Source organism: Bos javanicus, chromosome 4 (genome assembly GCF_032452875.1).
Source record: "Bos javanicus breed banteng chromosome 4, ARS-OSU_banteng_1.0, whole genome shotgun sequence".
Classification (NCBI taxonomy): domain Eukaryota; kingdom Metazoa; phylum Chordata; class Mammalia; order Artiodactyla; family Bovidae; genus Bos; species Bos javanicus.
In genome coordinates this window covers 88522420-88538656 of record NC_083871.1, presented here as the reverse complement: position 1 = coordinate 88538656, position 16237 = coordinate 88522420, and the positions used below count along the sequence as shown (strand labels likewise).

The following is a 16237-nucleotide window of genomic DNA, read 5'->3' as shown; positions in this document are numbered from 1 at the left end:
ATGGGAATGGGGGAGTATCAGTTGACATCCTGGGTCCAATATTCATGCCTCTAGGATGACAATGGTTAAGTTGGGTCTTTTCCCAAGCTTTTATTAGTATCTCACTACCAAAAAGACCTTTAAAAGGGTTCTTGATTCCAGACCTTTAGAGAGAGCTCTAATCAGATTTTCTTAGACATGAGAAAACAAAGGCAAATGCTAAGTACCCAAACCTTTTTGGGGGTAAGAATGTAATATGTTTAATATTTAGCAAAGTTACATACACACCTGACAGATGTGATTATCCACTTACAAAAAATATTAGTTTGCTTAAAAAAAAACAAAAAAACTTCAATCCAAATTTATTAGGATTACAAAAATAACAGCACATTTCATGAACTCATTACAGCTCAGAGTTACCAACACGTCCAGAGCATGTTTAAATAAACTGCTTCTTGTCAATACAAATCTCATGACATAAAAAAGAAGTTTATTTTCATATTTACAGAAGAAACATGCCGGTAGTTTCTTAACATTCTCTTTGGAATTAATGGGTGAGGCTATTTTTAAAGTCGGAGAACATCTCAAATTGAAGAAGGTATTTTAGAAACATCTCACAATACATTTTATCTAATACCAACTGAATAATGCTGCATCCTCTTCTAAAAATCAGGCTTTTATCGCAGAGCTTCTGGAACTTCCACCTACAAAAATAGGGGATTCTCTTTCAATAAAAACAATGCAAATGATAAAGTGGAAAAAAAAAAATCTGTAGAGTATGACTTTAGCAGTATTTTCCAGAAAGAACTCAGATTGCTGTGTGTGTGTGTGTGTGCTAAATTGCTTCAGTCGTGTCCAACTCTTTGCGACTCTATGGACTGTGGTCCGCCAGGCTCCTCTGTCCACTGGATTCTCCAGGCAAAAATACTGGAGTGGGTTGCCATGCCCTTTGCCAGGGGATCTTCCCTAGGGATTGAACCCAAGAGGTCTCTTACCTCTCCTGCATTGGCAGGTGGGTTCTTTACCCCTAGTGCCACCTGGGAAACCCAGATTTTTGTTGGGTGATGTTCAAATTTTGTATTATAAATTAAGTGTTAAGTCACTTGCAAGAAAGAAAGAAAAGGAAAATGTTGCTCAGTTGTGTCTGATTCTTTGTGACCCCGTGGACTGTAGCCTACCAGACTCCTCCATCCATGGGATTCTCCAGGCAAGAAAACTGGAGTGGGTTGCCATTTCCTTCTCCAGAGGATCTTCCTGACCCAGGGATCGAACCCGTATCTCCTGCATAGCAGGCAGACGCTTTACCTTCTGAGCCATCAGGGAAGTCCAATCACTTGCAACTTGGTGGTAAACTTTTTGTCAAGTGATGAATCTGTTTTGGAGACATATACCCTGATTTCTTATTAAGGAAATTGGGATTTTTTTTTTCTTTTTTAGGTTGAAATGTCTTAAGATGAGCCTGGCCCTTAAAAGAATGAGATGCCAAGAAGGTGGACCAAGCGCATCTCTCAAACAGAAACGTCCTCTCTCTAGTGAGCTGCTCTTGATGCTCCAGATTTGGCAGCCTGCTCTGGCGTATACTGATAAGTGTTAGAGAGGTGGTTTGGTACCCGAGTGAGGTGGAGGCTGACTCCTACGCTAGGTGCTCGCCCCATCTGCCTTTGGGTTACTTACCCGCCTTAGCTGTTTTATGCTGCTTCCCCGAATAGCTTCCATGAGATTCTCGTGAGCTGATCTCTGTGGGGTAGAAGGTCGGGAACTGTCTTCCATTTTCTTCTCCTGCACCGACCTCAGGGAATTTTTAATTTCTTTTAGGATATTGTTTGGCTGTTTCTTAGCCTTTTTCCCTTTTTTCTTTTTCTGTCCGTTTTGTAATGCCCGCTGGGCACTCTCCTGCTGTTTGATGACTTCCGCAATGTTGCGGGTGATGAGCTTCTTCTCTGGGGCCGGAGGCGGGGGAGGCGGAGGTGGGGGTGGCAGCCTTTGGGGAGCAAGGGGAGGTGGCGGTGGGGGTGGGGGAGGGGGAGGGGGCGGAGGCGGAGGCGGAGGCGGGGGCGGGGCCGCCGGAGACGGAGGGCGGCTCCTCACAGTTTGGACTTTCTTGGGGAGTTTGGGGGACGACCAGGGGGAGTGCTTGGGAGACGCGTACGGTGAAGAGCCTGGCGTGCCTCTCTGCCAGACTTTGGTCCTAAGGTTGGCTCCTCCGTCGTATCCCTCCTGCTGTTTCTGCTCCTGCATCCGCTTCTGCCGCTGCTTATCCATGTTTCTGGTCAGGAGGCTGGTCATGCTCATTCTTGGTCCTGGCAGCTCGAAATGGTAGCCCAGCCTCAGGAGCGTGGTGTTCTCCCTCAGCAGCTTGACGATCTCCATCTCCACCTGGCTGCCCATGATGTGCCTCTGGTTGTGGAAGCGCAGCTCGGTGAGCACGGTGTTGTGCTGCAGCGCCCTCATGATGGCCAGGATGCCCTTGCCCGTGATGAAGTTGGACTCGATGTTGATGCTGGTGATGTGCCGGTTGACCCGGAGCATGTCCGCGATGGCCGTGGCCGCGCTGTCGTCGGCGCGCGTGTTGGCCAGGCTGAAGGTCTTCACCACCGTGTTGGCCTTGAGGGCCTCGGCGAAGCGGGCGAGCGTCTGCGAAGTGATGTTCTCGATGTTGTTCAGATTGACTTCCGTGGTGTCTGGGTCGTTGTTTTTAATCTTTTCCAGAGCATCCTCGATCACTGTGGGGTTCCCGCAGGGGTGAATGGCAGCCGGGGGGGACTCCGTGTTCCTTCCACTGTGGCCGTTAGTCAGATGTATGTTTTCGATTTGACTTTTAAACGTCTTTGGCCTCGCGTTGTCAGAATGGACACTATCGGAATGCACAGCTCCGTTCATCCCTTCCGCGTTCGCACCTGTTCTTTCCTCTCCTTCGCTGTCCTCCTCCTCCTCGTCCTCGTCCTCCTCCTCCTCTTCCGTGTACACATCCTCAGAAACCTCACTGTTACATTCTGTAAAGACAAGCTCTTCCTCACTCTCTTCTTTGTCCTCTTCTGCAACCTGAAGAGCAGAGTATCCTCATGAGGTTTGCCGTTTTAAGCACATTGTTACATTTTACAAAAGTAACACGTGGCTTTGCAATATATACCTGCAACCAGATCATCACGGTGGTCCCTCTAAAACTCACACAATGTGATATGTCAATTATATCTGAATACATTCTTTAAAAAAGTAACACAAGCAAGTAAGACAAAACTTTCTAAGGATAAAAAGTTGTCTCCAGCTACTAATCTCCCTAGTTCAGGTGAACAGGGTTAACATTTCTTTGCATAACTTTCACCAGCTTTTTCTGTATTCTGCAGAAATTTTTTTGTATTCTGCAAAATAAATATCCAGAATTCAGTTGATGGAATAAGAGTTCGCCATCATTTTGCCAGTTTTTAACAAATAAGTGGGAGCTTCTGCTCTGGAAAACCCTTGATAGCATTCTTATTCTCTTAACTCCCTCTCCTGAATGACTTAAATTCTAGTCTACTTACAATTTAGCAGAGTCAGCCGTCCCTTGGGGAATCACCCTTCTGTCCTTCCTTATTTCTCCATCCCAAACATACAAATGACAACAAAAATACATAACACATTTATGAGTTCCCTTTCTTTTCTTTAAGATTTTTTTTGAGGGGACCATTTTTTAAAAGTCTTCATATTGGATTTTGTTCCGTTATTCCTTCTGCTTTGTGTTTTGGCTTTTTGGCCCTGAGGCATGCAGGATATTAGCTCCCTGACCAGGGATCGAACTTACACCTTCTGTATTGAAAGGCAAAGTTTTAACCACTGAACCATCAGGGAAATCCTTGGGTTCCCTTTCTTAATGTGCAGAAATTCTTCCCCCAGTCTGCCTCCTATAGTCTCTGTGACAGGAGCCCAGAGCCCTCTGCCATGTCCTATGTCAGTGCATACAGAGACTGGGCACCTCCCTCTAAGTAGAGCCTGGCACGAGGTCTCAGAGACGACACCACCTGGAAGCTGAGGCTGTCTCTGTCTTTTTTCTGGGGAAAAAAACCGAGGGAGCAGATCAAAACCCATCTCTATGCAGAAACTCATTCGGGTCATCCTTTGCAGCAAATCGGCTTGAAATTTCATGTTATCATAGGGTTAAATGAGACGGGACTTCAGAAGATAGGAGGTGGGAAAGATAATTGCCTTTGGCATTAACTACATTTCAACCGTTATGTGAAACAGCAGAGAACAGTAGAAAAATCTTGAAGCAAGCCACTGCCTCAGCCTGATGGCCTTAAATTATTTACCAGGTATCAATTATGAAAGACTTTCAGGCAAACACAATTTCACTTCATCTTGGTCCTTCCTGTTTACAAGACTTTGTACTGAGAAGTTCAGCTGACCCCCACTTTTTTCTTTTCCTCGCTACCTTTTCTGATAAAATAAAAATCTGGCAATTGCTGACAGAGTCTGATTTTCCCTAATGCTATCTTTTTAATCCTTTAGTTTCTCTAAAGCCCGAAGACCCTTTCCTGTCCCCAAAGCCAGAATTCTTCCTTCTACATGGGAATGTTTTTGACCCCAGCCTCCTGCTGCCTGAGGCACGTGGAATGAGCTTTGGAAAACACTGCGCTGGTCTCCAGGTTTGTTTGCCCAGTTGCTGTCACAAAATAGCCTCCAGTTATCCACTTGTTTGGAGTGGCAGGCACCAAGTGATGGCCTGGGGAAGGGGTCAGCCACTCCTGGGATGGCTTGTCCAGTCTTAATTTACTCACTTGTTCAGGAGCAGGAGGGAGAGTGACACTGTGTGTGTGTGTGTGTGTGTGTGTGTGTGTTTAGCTGTTTCAGTATTTGGAGGAAAGGGGCCTGTCTCAAAATTCAAGGTATACTGCCTGTCATACCACTGTTAAATGGTACCCCTCTAGTTTTTCAAAGACCTTTAGGCTTTATCTTCAAGAGATATTTTTCCCTTAAATATATTTGCAGAGATCATATCTGAAACTCTTATTCAGCAATGAGTTGTCCTGTGACATCTCAATGACATTTCCTCCAGAAAGCCTTCTTTGACATCTCCTCAAATTGTCTTTGTTATGTGATCCCATGATGCTGTAACTCCTCCAATAAAGTACCTCTTTAATTATTTGTTTTTTTCTCCCAAAAGACTGTTTGCAGGGTGACAAAAAGGATCATGTCTGTTCTCACCTCACACAGTGCTCAGCAGGTATTAGGGGCTCGGTAAAATTTGTTAACTGAATGGCTCTAAATTGACATTGGTTAACAGCCTTTGGTGTTAACAGCCTCAGGCTTCCCTGGTGACTCAGTTGGTAAAGAATCCATCTGCAATTCAGGAGACCTGGGTTCGATCCCTGGGTTGGGAAGATCCCCTTGGTGGAGGGCATGGCAACCCACTCCAGTATTCTTGCCTAGAGAATTCCATGGACAGAGAAGCCTGGCAGGCTATAATCCATGAGGTCACAAAAGTCAGACATGACTGAGCAACTAAGTACAGCACAGCATAACAGCCTTTAAGTCAGGGGAGGTCTCGGATAAGAGTACAGATCAGGTGGATGGGAAGAAGGTGATTGATTGTCCTGGTTTGCCTGGGGCTGAAAGGTATTCCAGAAAAGAGTTCTGCATTCTAAAATCTACACAGTCCAAGCCAAGATGGTTAGCCACTCTAGTTGGGGGACATCTCAGAGAAGAACAGCAGAAGGGAGAAAGATATCCAGAGAAGAAGGAAGAATGATGTTAAAGCAATTGTTGCCCACTTTCAAAATAATTCTCTCATTTGGACTGACTGCAGTGTTCCAGATCACCTATCTGCAACTGCTCTGGAATTAACCCAGATCCTTGCAAGGGCTTCCCTGGTGGCTCAGATGGTAAAGAATCTGACTGCAATGCATGAAACCTGGGTTTTATCCCTGGGTTGGGAAGATCCCTTGAAGAAGGGAATGGCAACCACTCTAGTATTCTTGCTGGGAGAATCCCCATGGACAGAGGAGCCTGGTGGGCTACAGTCCATGGGGTCACAAAGAGTCAGACACGATTGACTAACACTTGCAAGAATGGGGGTGGAAAGGTTGGGGTGGGGTGAGGCAGGGAAGCTTGAAGCACTGAAGGGGGCGATAGGGAGAAGCGAATATGGGTACACTTAGGGAATAAATAAGGCAACAAGAAGAGGTTGGCCAACCATTTCTCCTCATTACTTCCCTGGCACCATTACATGAAGAAGGAGGCAGTAAGCATGGTTTCCCATTCTGGTTCTGGTTCTACCCATAAAAAGCTGGTTTTGTTCATTGTGTTAGTCACTAAGTCATGTCCTACATGTGGTCACAAAGATGTGACCCAATGGACTGTAGCCCACCAGCTTTCTCTGTCCATGGAATTCTCCAGGCAAGAACACTGGAGTGGGTTGCCGTTTCCTTCTCCAGAGTATCTTCCCCACTCAGGGTTCGAATCCGTGTCTCCTGCATTGGCAGGCAGATTCTTTACTGCTGAGCCACCAGGAAAGCCTCAAAAAGAGCTGGTTGATTTTAGACAAATCAGTAAATCCCTGGGATAGATGGTCTCAAGGAAACTGCAATAGAGTTGAGCGGTTCTCCAACCACAGGGTATGTCAAAAGCACCAGGAGGGCTTGTGAAGCCACACAGTGCTGGGCCCTACTCCCAGAGTTCTTCATTCATCTGGTCTGGGGGAGCTCTAGAATGAGTTGGAAGGTCCCAGGTGTTGCTGATGTACCCACATTCTGAGAATTGCAGTCTTTGTGCCAACAGGACTTGGTTTGAATTTCAGCTAGAAGCTGTTAATCTCAAGTGAGTTTCTTAACCTCTCCCAGGCTCACTTCTCATATCCAGAAGGTGAGAGTTCAATGAAGTAATGTGAATGTACTTACTGGCACCTATGCCTGACACCCAGCAGATACTCAAGCTCAAGGAGTTGGACCTTTGGGTCTCCAGGGCTTCTTGGAGATGTTTAATGTAGGATAAGTTTGTGGGAGTCCAGGTGGACAGAAGCTGTCATTCAATAGGTGTTGAACATGATTTTCATAAATATTTACAGAGCCAACAGTAGCCTGAGAAGCATGACCCCTCATCTCCTTCTCATGGTCTACACTGGGCTGCTCTTCACTTACACTGTCACCCTTTCCCCCACCCACCCACCAGTCAGCTGCTCTGAGCTTTTTCCTGGAGTTGAGATGGATTGACACCCTCCACTGGCAAACTTCTGCTCAGCACTCCTTGTGACTCTAGAGACAACTTGCCAGCGGGGAAAGGGGAGCGGGAGAAAAGTTAACTAGCTGAGAAAGGAATCAAAGTTCATCAACACACAGCCTCTCTAATTGAGCTGATAAGCCATTGGCAGGGCTCAGGGATCAGCAAAACCTTTGGCAGGAGCAGGTGGGTTTCATCAACAGCTGACAACAGGCTTTGTCCTTTGTTTTCCACTCATCTCAATACGTTATGATATTAAAATGCCTTTGTTGGGTGATTACTCCAGTGGCTGTCTGTCCTAGATATTATGAGGCAATTTTAATCTTTTTTATTAGGGAAAATCTTTAAGAACTGTTAGGAAAATGTGATACTTCATATATTTGACCAGATTTCAGACACACATTTCCACATCAAAAAAAAAAAAAGACCTTATGTTTGTGGAAGAATTGACCGACCCAAATCCTGGCCCATTTTGTGTATCCTTCCTTCTCACCACTCACCTTCAGACCCTCAATGCAGGTTGCCACTGTGGCCTTGGCAAACCCTGGCCTGATTCTGGTGGCCCATTCTGCAATGATTGACATGGACAAAACTCACACGTATCTTGCTACAAATGTGGCCCCCACACTCTATCATCAAGATCATCTAACAGTTCCTGGATTAGTACTATGAAAGTCTTGCCATTGGCTTCAGGCCATTTTGATCTTAGATGATTCCAGTAGAGCACACAGGTTTTAAACTATTGCTCTTGAGCAATGTTCTTCCACAAATTCAAGAATTTGTTATTTTTATATTCTTATTGCCATAACTATATTTCCAGAGCTTAGTCTTTTGAACTTTCTTCTATGAATGATTTATTTGACAAATTCAAATTAACTATTTACTGGGCAGAGAACAAGAGCTTAATAGACCTGACCTCTAATATAAATGCATTTTCTGGCCTCAGAATCACCATTATAAAATAGGAAGGAATCTTAGAGATCATCCTAGCAGGGATGCTTAACCTGGAGCCTTAGGAGGATTTCAGGATGTGTGCCATCATTTTGAAATTCTATGTAAAATTTTGTATGTTTACACAAGCACACATGCACTTTCTTAGGAAAATCTTTAACATAAAAATCTCAAAATGGTGTTTGAAGAACACCCTCCATTGATATGAAAGAGAACTCTGCAGAACTGACTCTCTGTTCAAGGTCTTACAACTTGGGTGCAGAGCAGGAATAAGAAATAAGGTCCCCTGACTCTCCACCCCATATATTACTCACCACCCTATGTTTCCTGGTGTTGGAAAAAGGAATTAGTTTTATTGTAGCCACCATCACAGTCCAAGCAACAGATTACCCACTATTGTCTTTATAGAAGAAAATAAATTTACTTAGCTGCCGTATACATTTACATAACTGCCATATATATGTGTATAAAACAAGTATTATGCCACATCCTTAACTTATAACTCAAATTAGACTTTTGTCTGGCAAAATATCTAAACCCGTGCTTTGCTTGTGAATTATTTTCCTCTTGAAGATCCCATCCTTGTTGATGACGGGACCCCCCAACTAAGAATCTTTCATATAATCCATTAGGTTGTGATAAAAGTTAGATGACTATTTCAGCCTGAGAAAATTTTCAATAGCAGGTGCAAGTGGATTGTAAGAAAAGTGATGAGGAATGAAAAATTAGAAAAAAATAAAAAAGATTCCTGGGTTCGGGGTTGGGAGATTGGGAATAGCTAAGGAAAATAATCCAAGAGCCTACCTTTCCACACTCCCCCAGCCTCTCCTTCTCCAAGAGTTTCTGGGACTCCTTTTCCCAATAGGCCATCAGCGCCTCTCTGCTGAATGTCCCTGTGGGGGTTTTCTCGGTCAGACTCTTTTGCCTCATCCCCACCGGGAGGCTGTGATCAGGTTCAATGTCGTCCAGCTCCCTCTCTAGCTCCTTCAGCTCCTCGGCTGACAGGGAAGCCAGGAGTTCGTCCTCATCGATGGATTCATATTTGCTAAGTCCTCTCCTGTAGCCAAAGGTAGACATGGTCCCTGCTTTGTCAGACCCACAAGGAGCTTGGGGAACCAGTCATTCAAGGCAGCCAGCAGCAGGCAGGGAGGAGAGTGGGCAGGCTGGTTAGCAACTGGTGTTGGGAGTGCCTGCGATAGCCTTTTAAGAGTGGTGATACAGGCTGTGACAATGCAGAGAGGGGTGAAGGCATAGGCTGTTTTAAGCATCAGACGTCAGCTAGACATTTGAACACAAAGAATGTCACATCAGTGGTGGATGGAGGTCTCAGAACCAGTGGGGATTATTCACATACTGGCCAGGGACATATTTAGCTGAGCCTAATGGCTCATGAGGACAAGCAGACAGGGCTTCAGATAGGAAGTAACCGGCTTCTTATTTTGTTTTCAAACAACAAGAGGGTAAAAACGTATTTCTAAAATGGCTCACTACCACCACCATGGTCATGAAAAGATTCTCTTCCTATAATCTTCCAGGATGGGAAATGACTACACATGCCTTTAGAGTAGTTATTCTGGTTCTCCTAAAAAACATATCGTGGGTGGCATGATGAGAACAGAAGGTTATACTGATATAGCACTTTTCTATTGTCATTGCATTTGCAGTTTACAAAGCGCCAGAATGTGATTTTCCTAATCATAAGTCCTGAGAGATGATTTACATTAAAATCTCCCTTTACAGATTTTGGCAAGTGAAGCTCTGAGAAATTAAGTGAAGTCAGACAGCTAGAAGGGCGGAAGCCTTTGCACTCTCTCTCCTCTGCACAAAATGGCTTCCTTCTCCTCACCCCCTAAGTATTAGTAAACAACTTGATTCACAAATGAAACTCTCCAAAAGACAAATAACAATATCGGACAAGATTTATTATGAACTGATACTATGCCAGTCTAGTGCTAAGCATTTTAAACATTGATCTCACTTAATCCCACAGTCCCATGAAGTGTATACTATTACCCATGTTTTACTAGTACAGATTCAGAGAGGTTAAGTAACTAGCCCAGGACCACAGTGCTAAGAAATGGTGGAGCTAGAATTTGCAACTGGATTTGTGTCTGGGCTGAAAACTGAAGAGATGCTAATTTGAAATTATATACTTGCCCACATTTTTATGAATATGATGAAATAAACACACAGTTTACTGGGTTTCATAAATATATCATCCTAGCATACAGATATATGAACATCTGTTAAAATGTATATATATATAGAACTATACATGTGTCAACACAAATACATGATATTTTGTTTATACATTCAGTAGTTGTGAATGTTTGGGTTGTTTCCAGGTTTGGGGAGTTATGACCAATGTTGAACACTTACTGCAAGTCTATGTAGCCACATGTTTTTATTTCCCTTGGGTAGCTAGTTTGCAGTAGTGGAATTGCTGAGTTATATGGTAAATTTACTTTTCATGAAACTGCCTAATTATTTTCCAGAATGGCTGTACCAATCTACTTTCCTACCAGCAATGAGGAGCATCCCAGTTTCTCCACATCCTAACATGTTTTTGCTGAAGTGTTGGATTATAGCTATTTCAGTGCCTATGAAATAGTATCTCATTATTGTTTTAAATTTCATTCCTCTAATAACTAATAACAGCACACACACTAATGATGTGTGCTGTGTTTAGTTGCTCAGTTGTGTCTAGCTCTTTGCAACTTCATGGACTGTAGCCCGCCAGGCTCCTCTGTCCATGGAGATTCTCCAGGCAAGAATACTGGAGTGGGTTACATGCCCTCCTCCAGGGGATCTTCCCAACTCAGGGATCGAACCCAGGTCTCCCACATTGCAGACAGATTCTTTACCATCTGGTCCACCAGGGAAGCCCATAACTAGTGATACTGAGCATCATGTCATATGTTTACTGGCAATCTTATATCAACTTTAGTAAAATATTCATTTAAATCTTATGCTCATTTTTAAATCAGGTTGTCTTATTACTAAGTTATAAAGATTATTTTTATAATCTGGACTTTATCAGATTTGCAGATATTATCTGTCATTCTGTGGATTGTCTTTTGAAAAGTAAACCTATTTAATTTTGATGAAGTTCAGTTTATCTATTTCTTCTATTGCTTGAGCTTTTGGTATTATAACTAAGATATCTTTTCCTAACACAAGATCTGAGACTTACTTTTATGCATTCTTCTAAGAGTTTTATAGTTTTGAGTTTTCATAGGTATATTACACATTTTGATTTAATATTTGCATCTGTGTAGGGTAATGGTCTAAATTCATCTTTTTGTATACAGATGTCCAATTGTCTTAGGATTTTTTTTTATTGAATTGCATTGGTGCCTTTGTGGAAAATTAATTGGTCATAAATGTAAGGGTTTATTTCTGGAAAGTAGGTCATGTTCTGTAGATCTGTGAGTCTATTTTCTTAAGACAGTACCACCTAGTCTTAATTATTATAGCTTTGTAGTATGTACTGAAACCAGGAAGTATAAGTTCTTCACTTTTTTTCTTTTGCAAGAATGTTTTGGCTAAGTATTATGGTCTTAACTCATTATGAAATTCTGTCTCCCAAAATAACTATGACTCTTTTCAGTGATACTACTGGGATAATTATGATATTAGAAATGATGAGTTCATTGTTTTTTTATGGCCTTTAGCATATACCTTTGTTGTAGCCTTAGTGATAATACATTTTTTATGTGAAAATAATTTTGATTTTTGGAAATTACATCAAATATTATATCCAAATCTGATGAATAAGATGAGTTATTCAGCTGAATAATAAATTTTAGGTTAAAAGATGAATTATGATTACAAATGTATAAAAACCTCTGTTTTTTTTTTAAAGATGAAAAATGCATTAAAATGATAGTATACTTTTGTTTTTTCAACAATTATGTATTAGGCACATATGATATGCTGACCACTATATAAATTTGAGATGCGTAATTGTAAAAAAAATAAAATTGTCTTTTACTTTTTCTCTCTTGTTTGTAGTTTTTCTATTTTAATATTATTTTTATCTGACAACTTATTGAACATACACTGCCTGTCAGGTTCTAAATTAAGTGCTGGCATTACAGCATTGAAGAAAACCAAAAATAAAAATTCCTTCCTTCATGGAGTTTACAGTCTCACTGGGGGAAACAGACAATATGTAAATAAATGAGTAAATACAGAACATACAGACAGAAGTTCAGTGGAGAGAAATAAAGTGGGATAAAAGGGAAGAAAGAAGATTGTGCAGGTAATATTTCAAGTAGGGAAGATCTCTGTTTTAATAAAGTGACTTTTGAGCACAGATCTGAAGTAAGGTCTTGATGCAATAATACACAGTTAATATGACTATAAAATACTGACTGAAATATTTTTGGAATCACAGATTCTCAGCTTTCAAGGGTCTTGGAAAAACCTCAATCCTCTGTGACTTCTATAAGTGGTCGTTTAGTTAGTGTTTGCTTGAGTACTTTTGGTGAAAACTGTACATTACCAAAAACTCCTTCCGTTGTTGGAGGGCTCAAATCACTACAACATCTTTCTTTCTATTGTGTTAAAACTGATCTCTTGAAAAATCACCATAAATATATTTAAGTTTTCTCATTGGAACAATGCAGAATAAATATGTTCTTTTGTGAGTTTCTTCTTCCAAATCTTAGGTAGCCCATGAATGACTCTGAAAATTACTCTGGAAGAGGCGACATTAGACTGTTTTGCTCTGTGGCAGCATCATTGGGGAAAAAAAAATATTATGGCCTCTCAAGACACTCCCTTAAGAACAATGGTCATTCAGACATCCTAGTATATATATTACAAATCACTCTAATTATTATAACAATCACAGCTCATGGATGATCTTAGTTCACTGGATCCCTCTTTATGTTTTCTCCACAGACTTTAAATCCATTGGATAAAATTCTATTGACTAATTAAACATCAATGCCTGACTCTGGCCAGAAGTAAGTATGATGAAAATTTAGATTTCCTTGCAAACTTGTCTGCACTGAGGGGAAAAATCCCAGTCAAAAGTTCTCTGAGCATCACCATTTTCTATTTTGGGATATTTAACCTGATCACATTGTGTTTTCAAGTAGGATTGCTTTTAGAGCCATCAGTACTACAAGCCTTCTGAAGATTTGCATTTTCTCTTTAAAACAATCTCTCTCAGAGGGAATTATTTTCATGCTTCTTGATTGTCAATCAGATATACATTATTTCCCAGGACATCAGCAATTTCCTTTTTAGTGAAAATAGTTTTTTTTTTCTTTCAACCATTTTTTCCCTTTGATTTCCTCTTGAAAATAGTATTATTTGTTTCTTTATTCAACGTCCATTTACCAGATGTCTGCTGTGTGGATAGGTGCTGTGCTGGAAGCTAGGGTTATAAACTGAAAAATAAAAATTGATCTAGACGCTGCTGCCTCAGGAGCTCATGCTTCTCAGAGAGAGGCAGACAGCTGACAGTAACAAAGTGCAGTGACAGCTCCGCCGAGGTGCCAACAAGAGTAGAGCTGTGGAATAAATACAGATGAAGAAGCAAGGCAGCCCACGTGGCTGCAGTTGGAGAAGTCACAGGAACCATAAAGAGATTTCCTGGAAGAGAGAGAAGCCTCTGAGCAAACACACAAGAGCATGAAAACAAAAACACAAACAAAAACAAAACCAGGCATTGTTCAGTAGAGGTGGGGAGTAGGTGGGGCTAGGCAGAAACTGGCCCTGGTTCTTATTTCCCCTGCAACTCCTTTTTTTCCCTCCTAGCCACCACCATCATGGCTGACACCTGGTAGACACATATAGATGCTGAATATTTTATATTTGCAGGGTCATGTCAAGGAGTTTTGGACTTTATTACATCTAAAGTTAAGTGGACATCTCTAACATTATCCCATAGCCACAACTTGCCTTCTTAAATACAAGCTACCGTTAATCCCAGCAAGTGTCCTGGTACTAATGGAGACTCAAGAAGAGCAAAACTCATCAGCACCTCCAAAAATCAGCACTATGGGCCCTGCCAGCAGAGCTGGGATTTCAGTAAGTAATATTTTTAGGCAGTGATCAGACACCTCCTAACCCCAGTGGTATGTAATAAATGCTTCAGCCTAAACCTCGATAATTGAGGGAGACCCTCTCTTTAAGGTGAGTTTCTTGGCTTGTGGCTTATGCACTTTTGGCTCTTAATGTTCAGAAATGTTGAGAGGTCGGTTCAATTAAGTTCAGCCTCTCAGTCTTGTCTGACTTTGTGACCCCATGAATGGCAGCATGCCTGGCCTCCCTGTCCATCACCAACTCCCAGAGTTTACTCAAACTCATGTTCATAGAGTCGGTGATGCCGTTCAACCATCTCATCCTCTGTCGTCCACTTCTCCTCCTGCCCTCAATCTTTCCCAGCATCAGGGTCTTTGCAAATGAGTCAGCTCTTCCCAGCAGGTGGCCAAAGTACTGAAGTTTCAGCTTCAACATAGGTTCTTCCAATGAACAACCAGGACTGAACTCCTTTAGGATAGACTGGTTGGATCTCCTTGCAGTCCAAGGGACTCTCAGGAGTCTTCCGCAACACCACAGTTCAAAAGCACCAATTCTTCAGCACTCAACTTTCTTTATAGTCCAATACATCCATACATGACTACTGGAAAAACCATAGCCTTGACTAGATGGACTTTTGTTGACAAAATTATGTCCCTATTTTTTAATATGCTGTCTAGGTTGGTCATAACTTTCCTCCCAAGGAGTAAGAGTCTTTTAATTTGATGGCTGCAATCACCATCCACAGTGATTTTGGAGCCCCCCAAAATAAAGCCAGCCACTGTTTCCCCATCTATTTCTCATGAAGTGATGGGACTGGATGCCATGATCTTAGTTTTCTGAATATTGAACTTTAAGCCAACTTTTTCACTCTTCTCTTTCACTTTCATCAAGAGGCTTTTTAGTTCGTCTTCACTTTCTGTCATAAGGATGGTGTCATCTGCATATCTGAGGTTATTGATATTTCTCCAGGCAATCTTAATTCCAGCTTGTGCTTCTTCCAGCCCAGCATTTTTCATGATGTACTCTGCATATAAGTTAAATAAGCAGGGTGACAATATACAGCCTTGATGTACTCCTTTTCCTATTTGGAACCAGTCTGTTGTTCCCTGTCCAGTTCTAACTGTTTCTTCCTGACCTGCATGCAGATTTCTCAAGAGACAGGTCAGGTGGTCTGGTATTCCCATTTCCTTCAGAATTTTCCACAGTTTATTGTGATCCACACAGTCAAAGGTTTGGCATAGTCAATAAAGCAGAAGTACATGTTTTTCTGGAACTCTCTTGCTTTTCCCATGATCCAGCGGATGTTGGCAATTTGATCTCTGGTTCCTCTGCCTTTTCTACAACCAGCTTGAACATCTGGAAGTTCACGGTTCACATATTGCTGAAGCCTGGCTTGGAGAATTTTGAGCATTACTTTACTAGCGTGTGAAATAAGTGCAATTGTGTGGTAGTTTGAGCATTCTTTGGCATTGCCTTTCTTCAGGACTGGAAACAAAATTGACCTATTCCAGTCCTGTGGCCACTGCTGAGTTTTCCAAATTTTCTGGCATATTGAGTGCAGCACTTTCACAGCATCATCTTTTAGGATTTGAAATACCTCAAGTGGAATTCCATCACCTCAGGTTCTATTAGTTGAGTCTTTATTTTCTTTAATGACCCCTATGTTTCAGGAAGAATTTGGTAATTTTAGGAACTGTTCATATTTCAAAATATTTATATGCAAACCATTATATATAGAACGGATGAATAACAAGGTCCTGGTGTATAGTCCAGGAAGCTATGTTCAATGTCCAGTGTAATAAGTCATAACAGAAAAGAAAAAAAAAGTTTGTATAGGCATTTTTAAAATTTATAACCACAAAGAAAAGTTAAATGAATGTATCATAAGAATATATTTAATAAACCTTTCATTTCCCCTTGTTCTTGGCTTTATTCTACTGTAGGCACTTGTCGCTCACAAATTTAACATACGTAGTTTCAGCGATTTGAAAGGACCCCAAAGGGCCAAGATTTACAATAACATGTAATTTGACTGAGCTAATATTTGTGTCTTCAGGAATTTTTTATGAAACCATCA

General features: G+C 41.6%; 1 protein-coding gene across 1 annotated transcript; it reads right to left on the bottom strand.

Annotated features, from left to right (window-relative positions):
• Positions 1 to 329: 329 nt before the first annotated feature.
• Positions 330 to 9334, bottom strand: LMOD2 (leiomodin 2). The gene is made up of 3 exons (XM_061414573.1): positions 8926 to 9334; positions 1654 to 3021; positions 330 to 683 (listed from the first exon to the last, which is right to left on the bottom strand). Exons 1-3 carry the CDS (start codon positions 9196 to 9198, stop codon positions 657 to 659), a joined length of 1668 nt encoding a protein of 555 aa, XP_061270557.1. The 5' UTR covers positions 9199 to 9334; the 3' UTR covers positions 330 to 656.
• Between the last annotated feature and the right edge of the window lie 6903 nt (positions 9335 to 16237).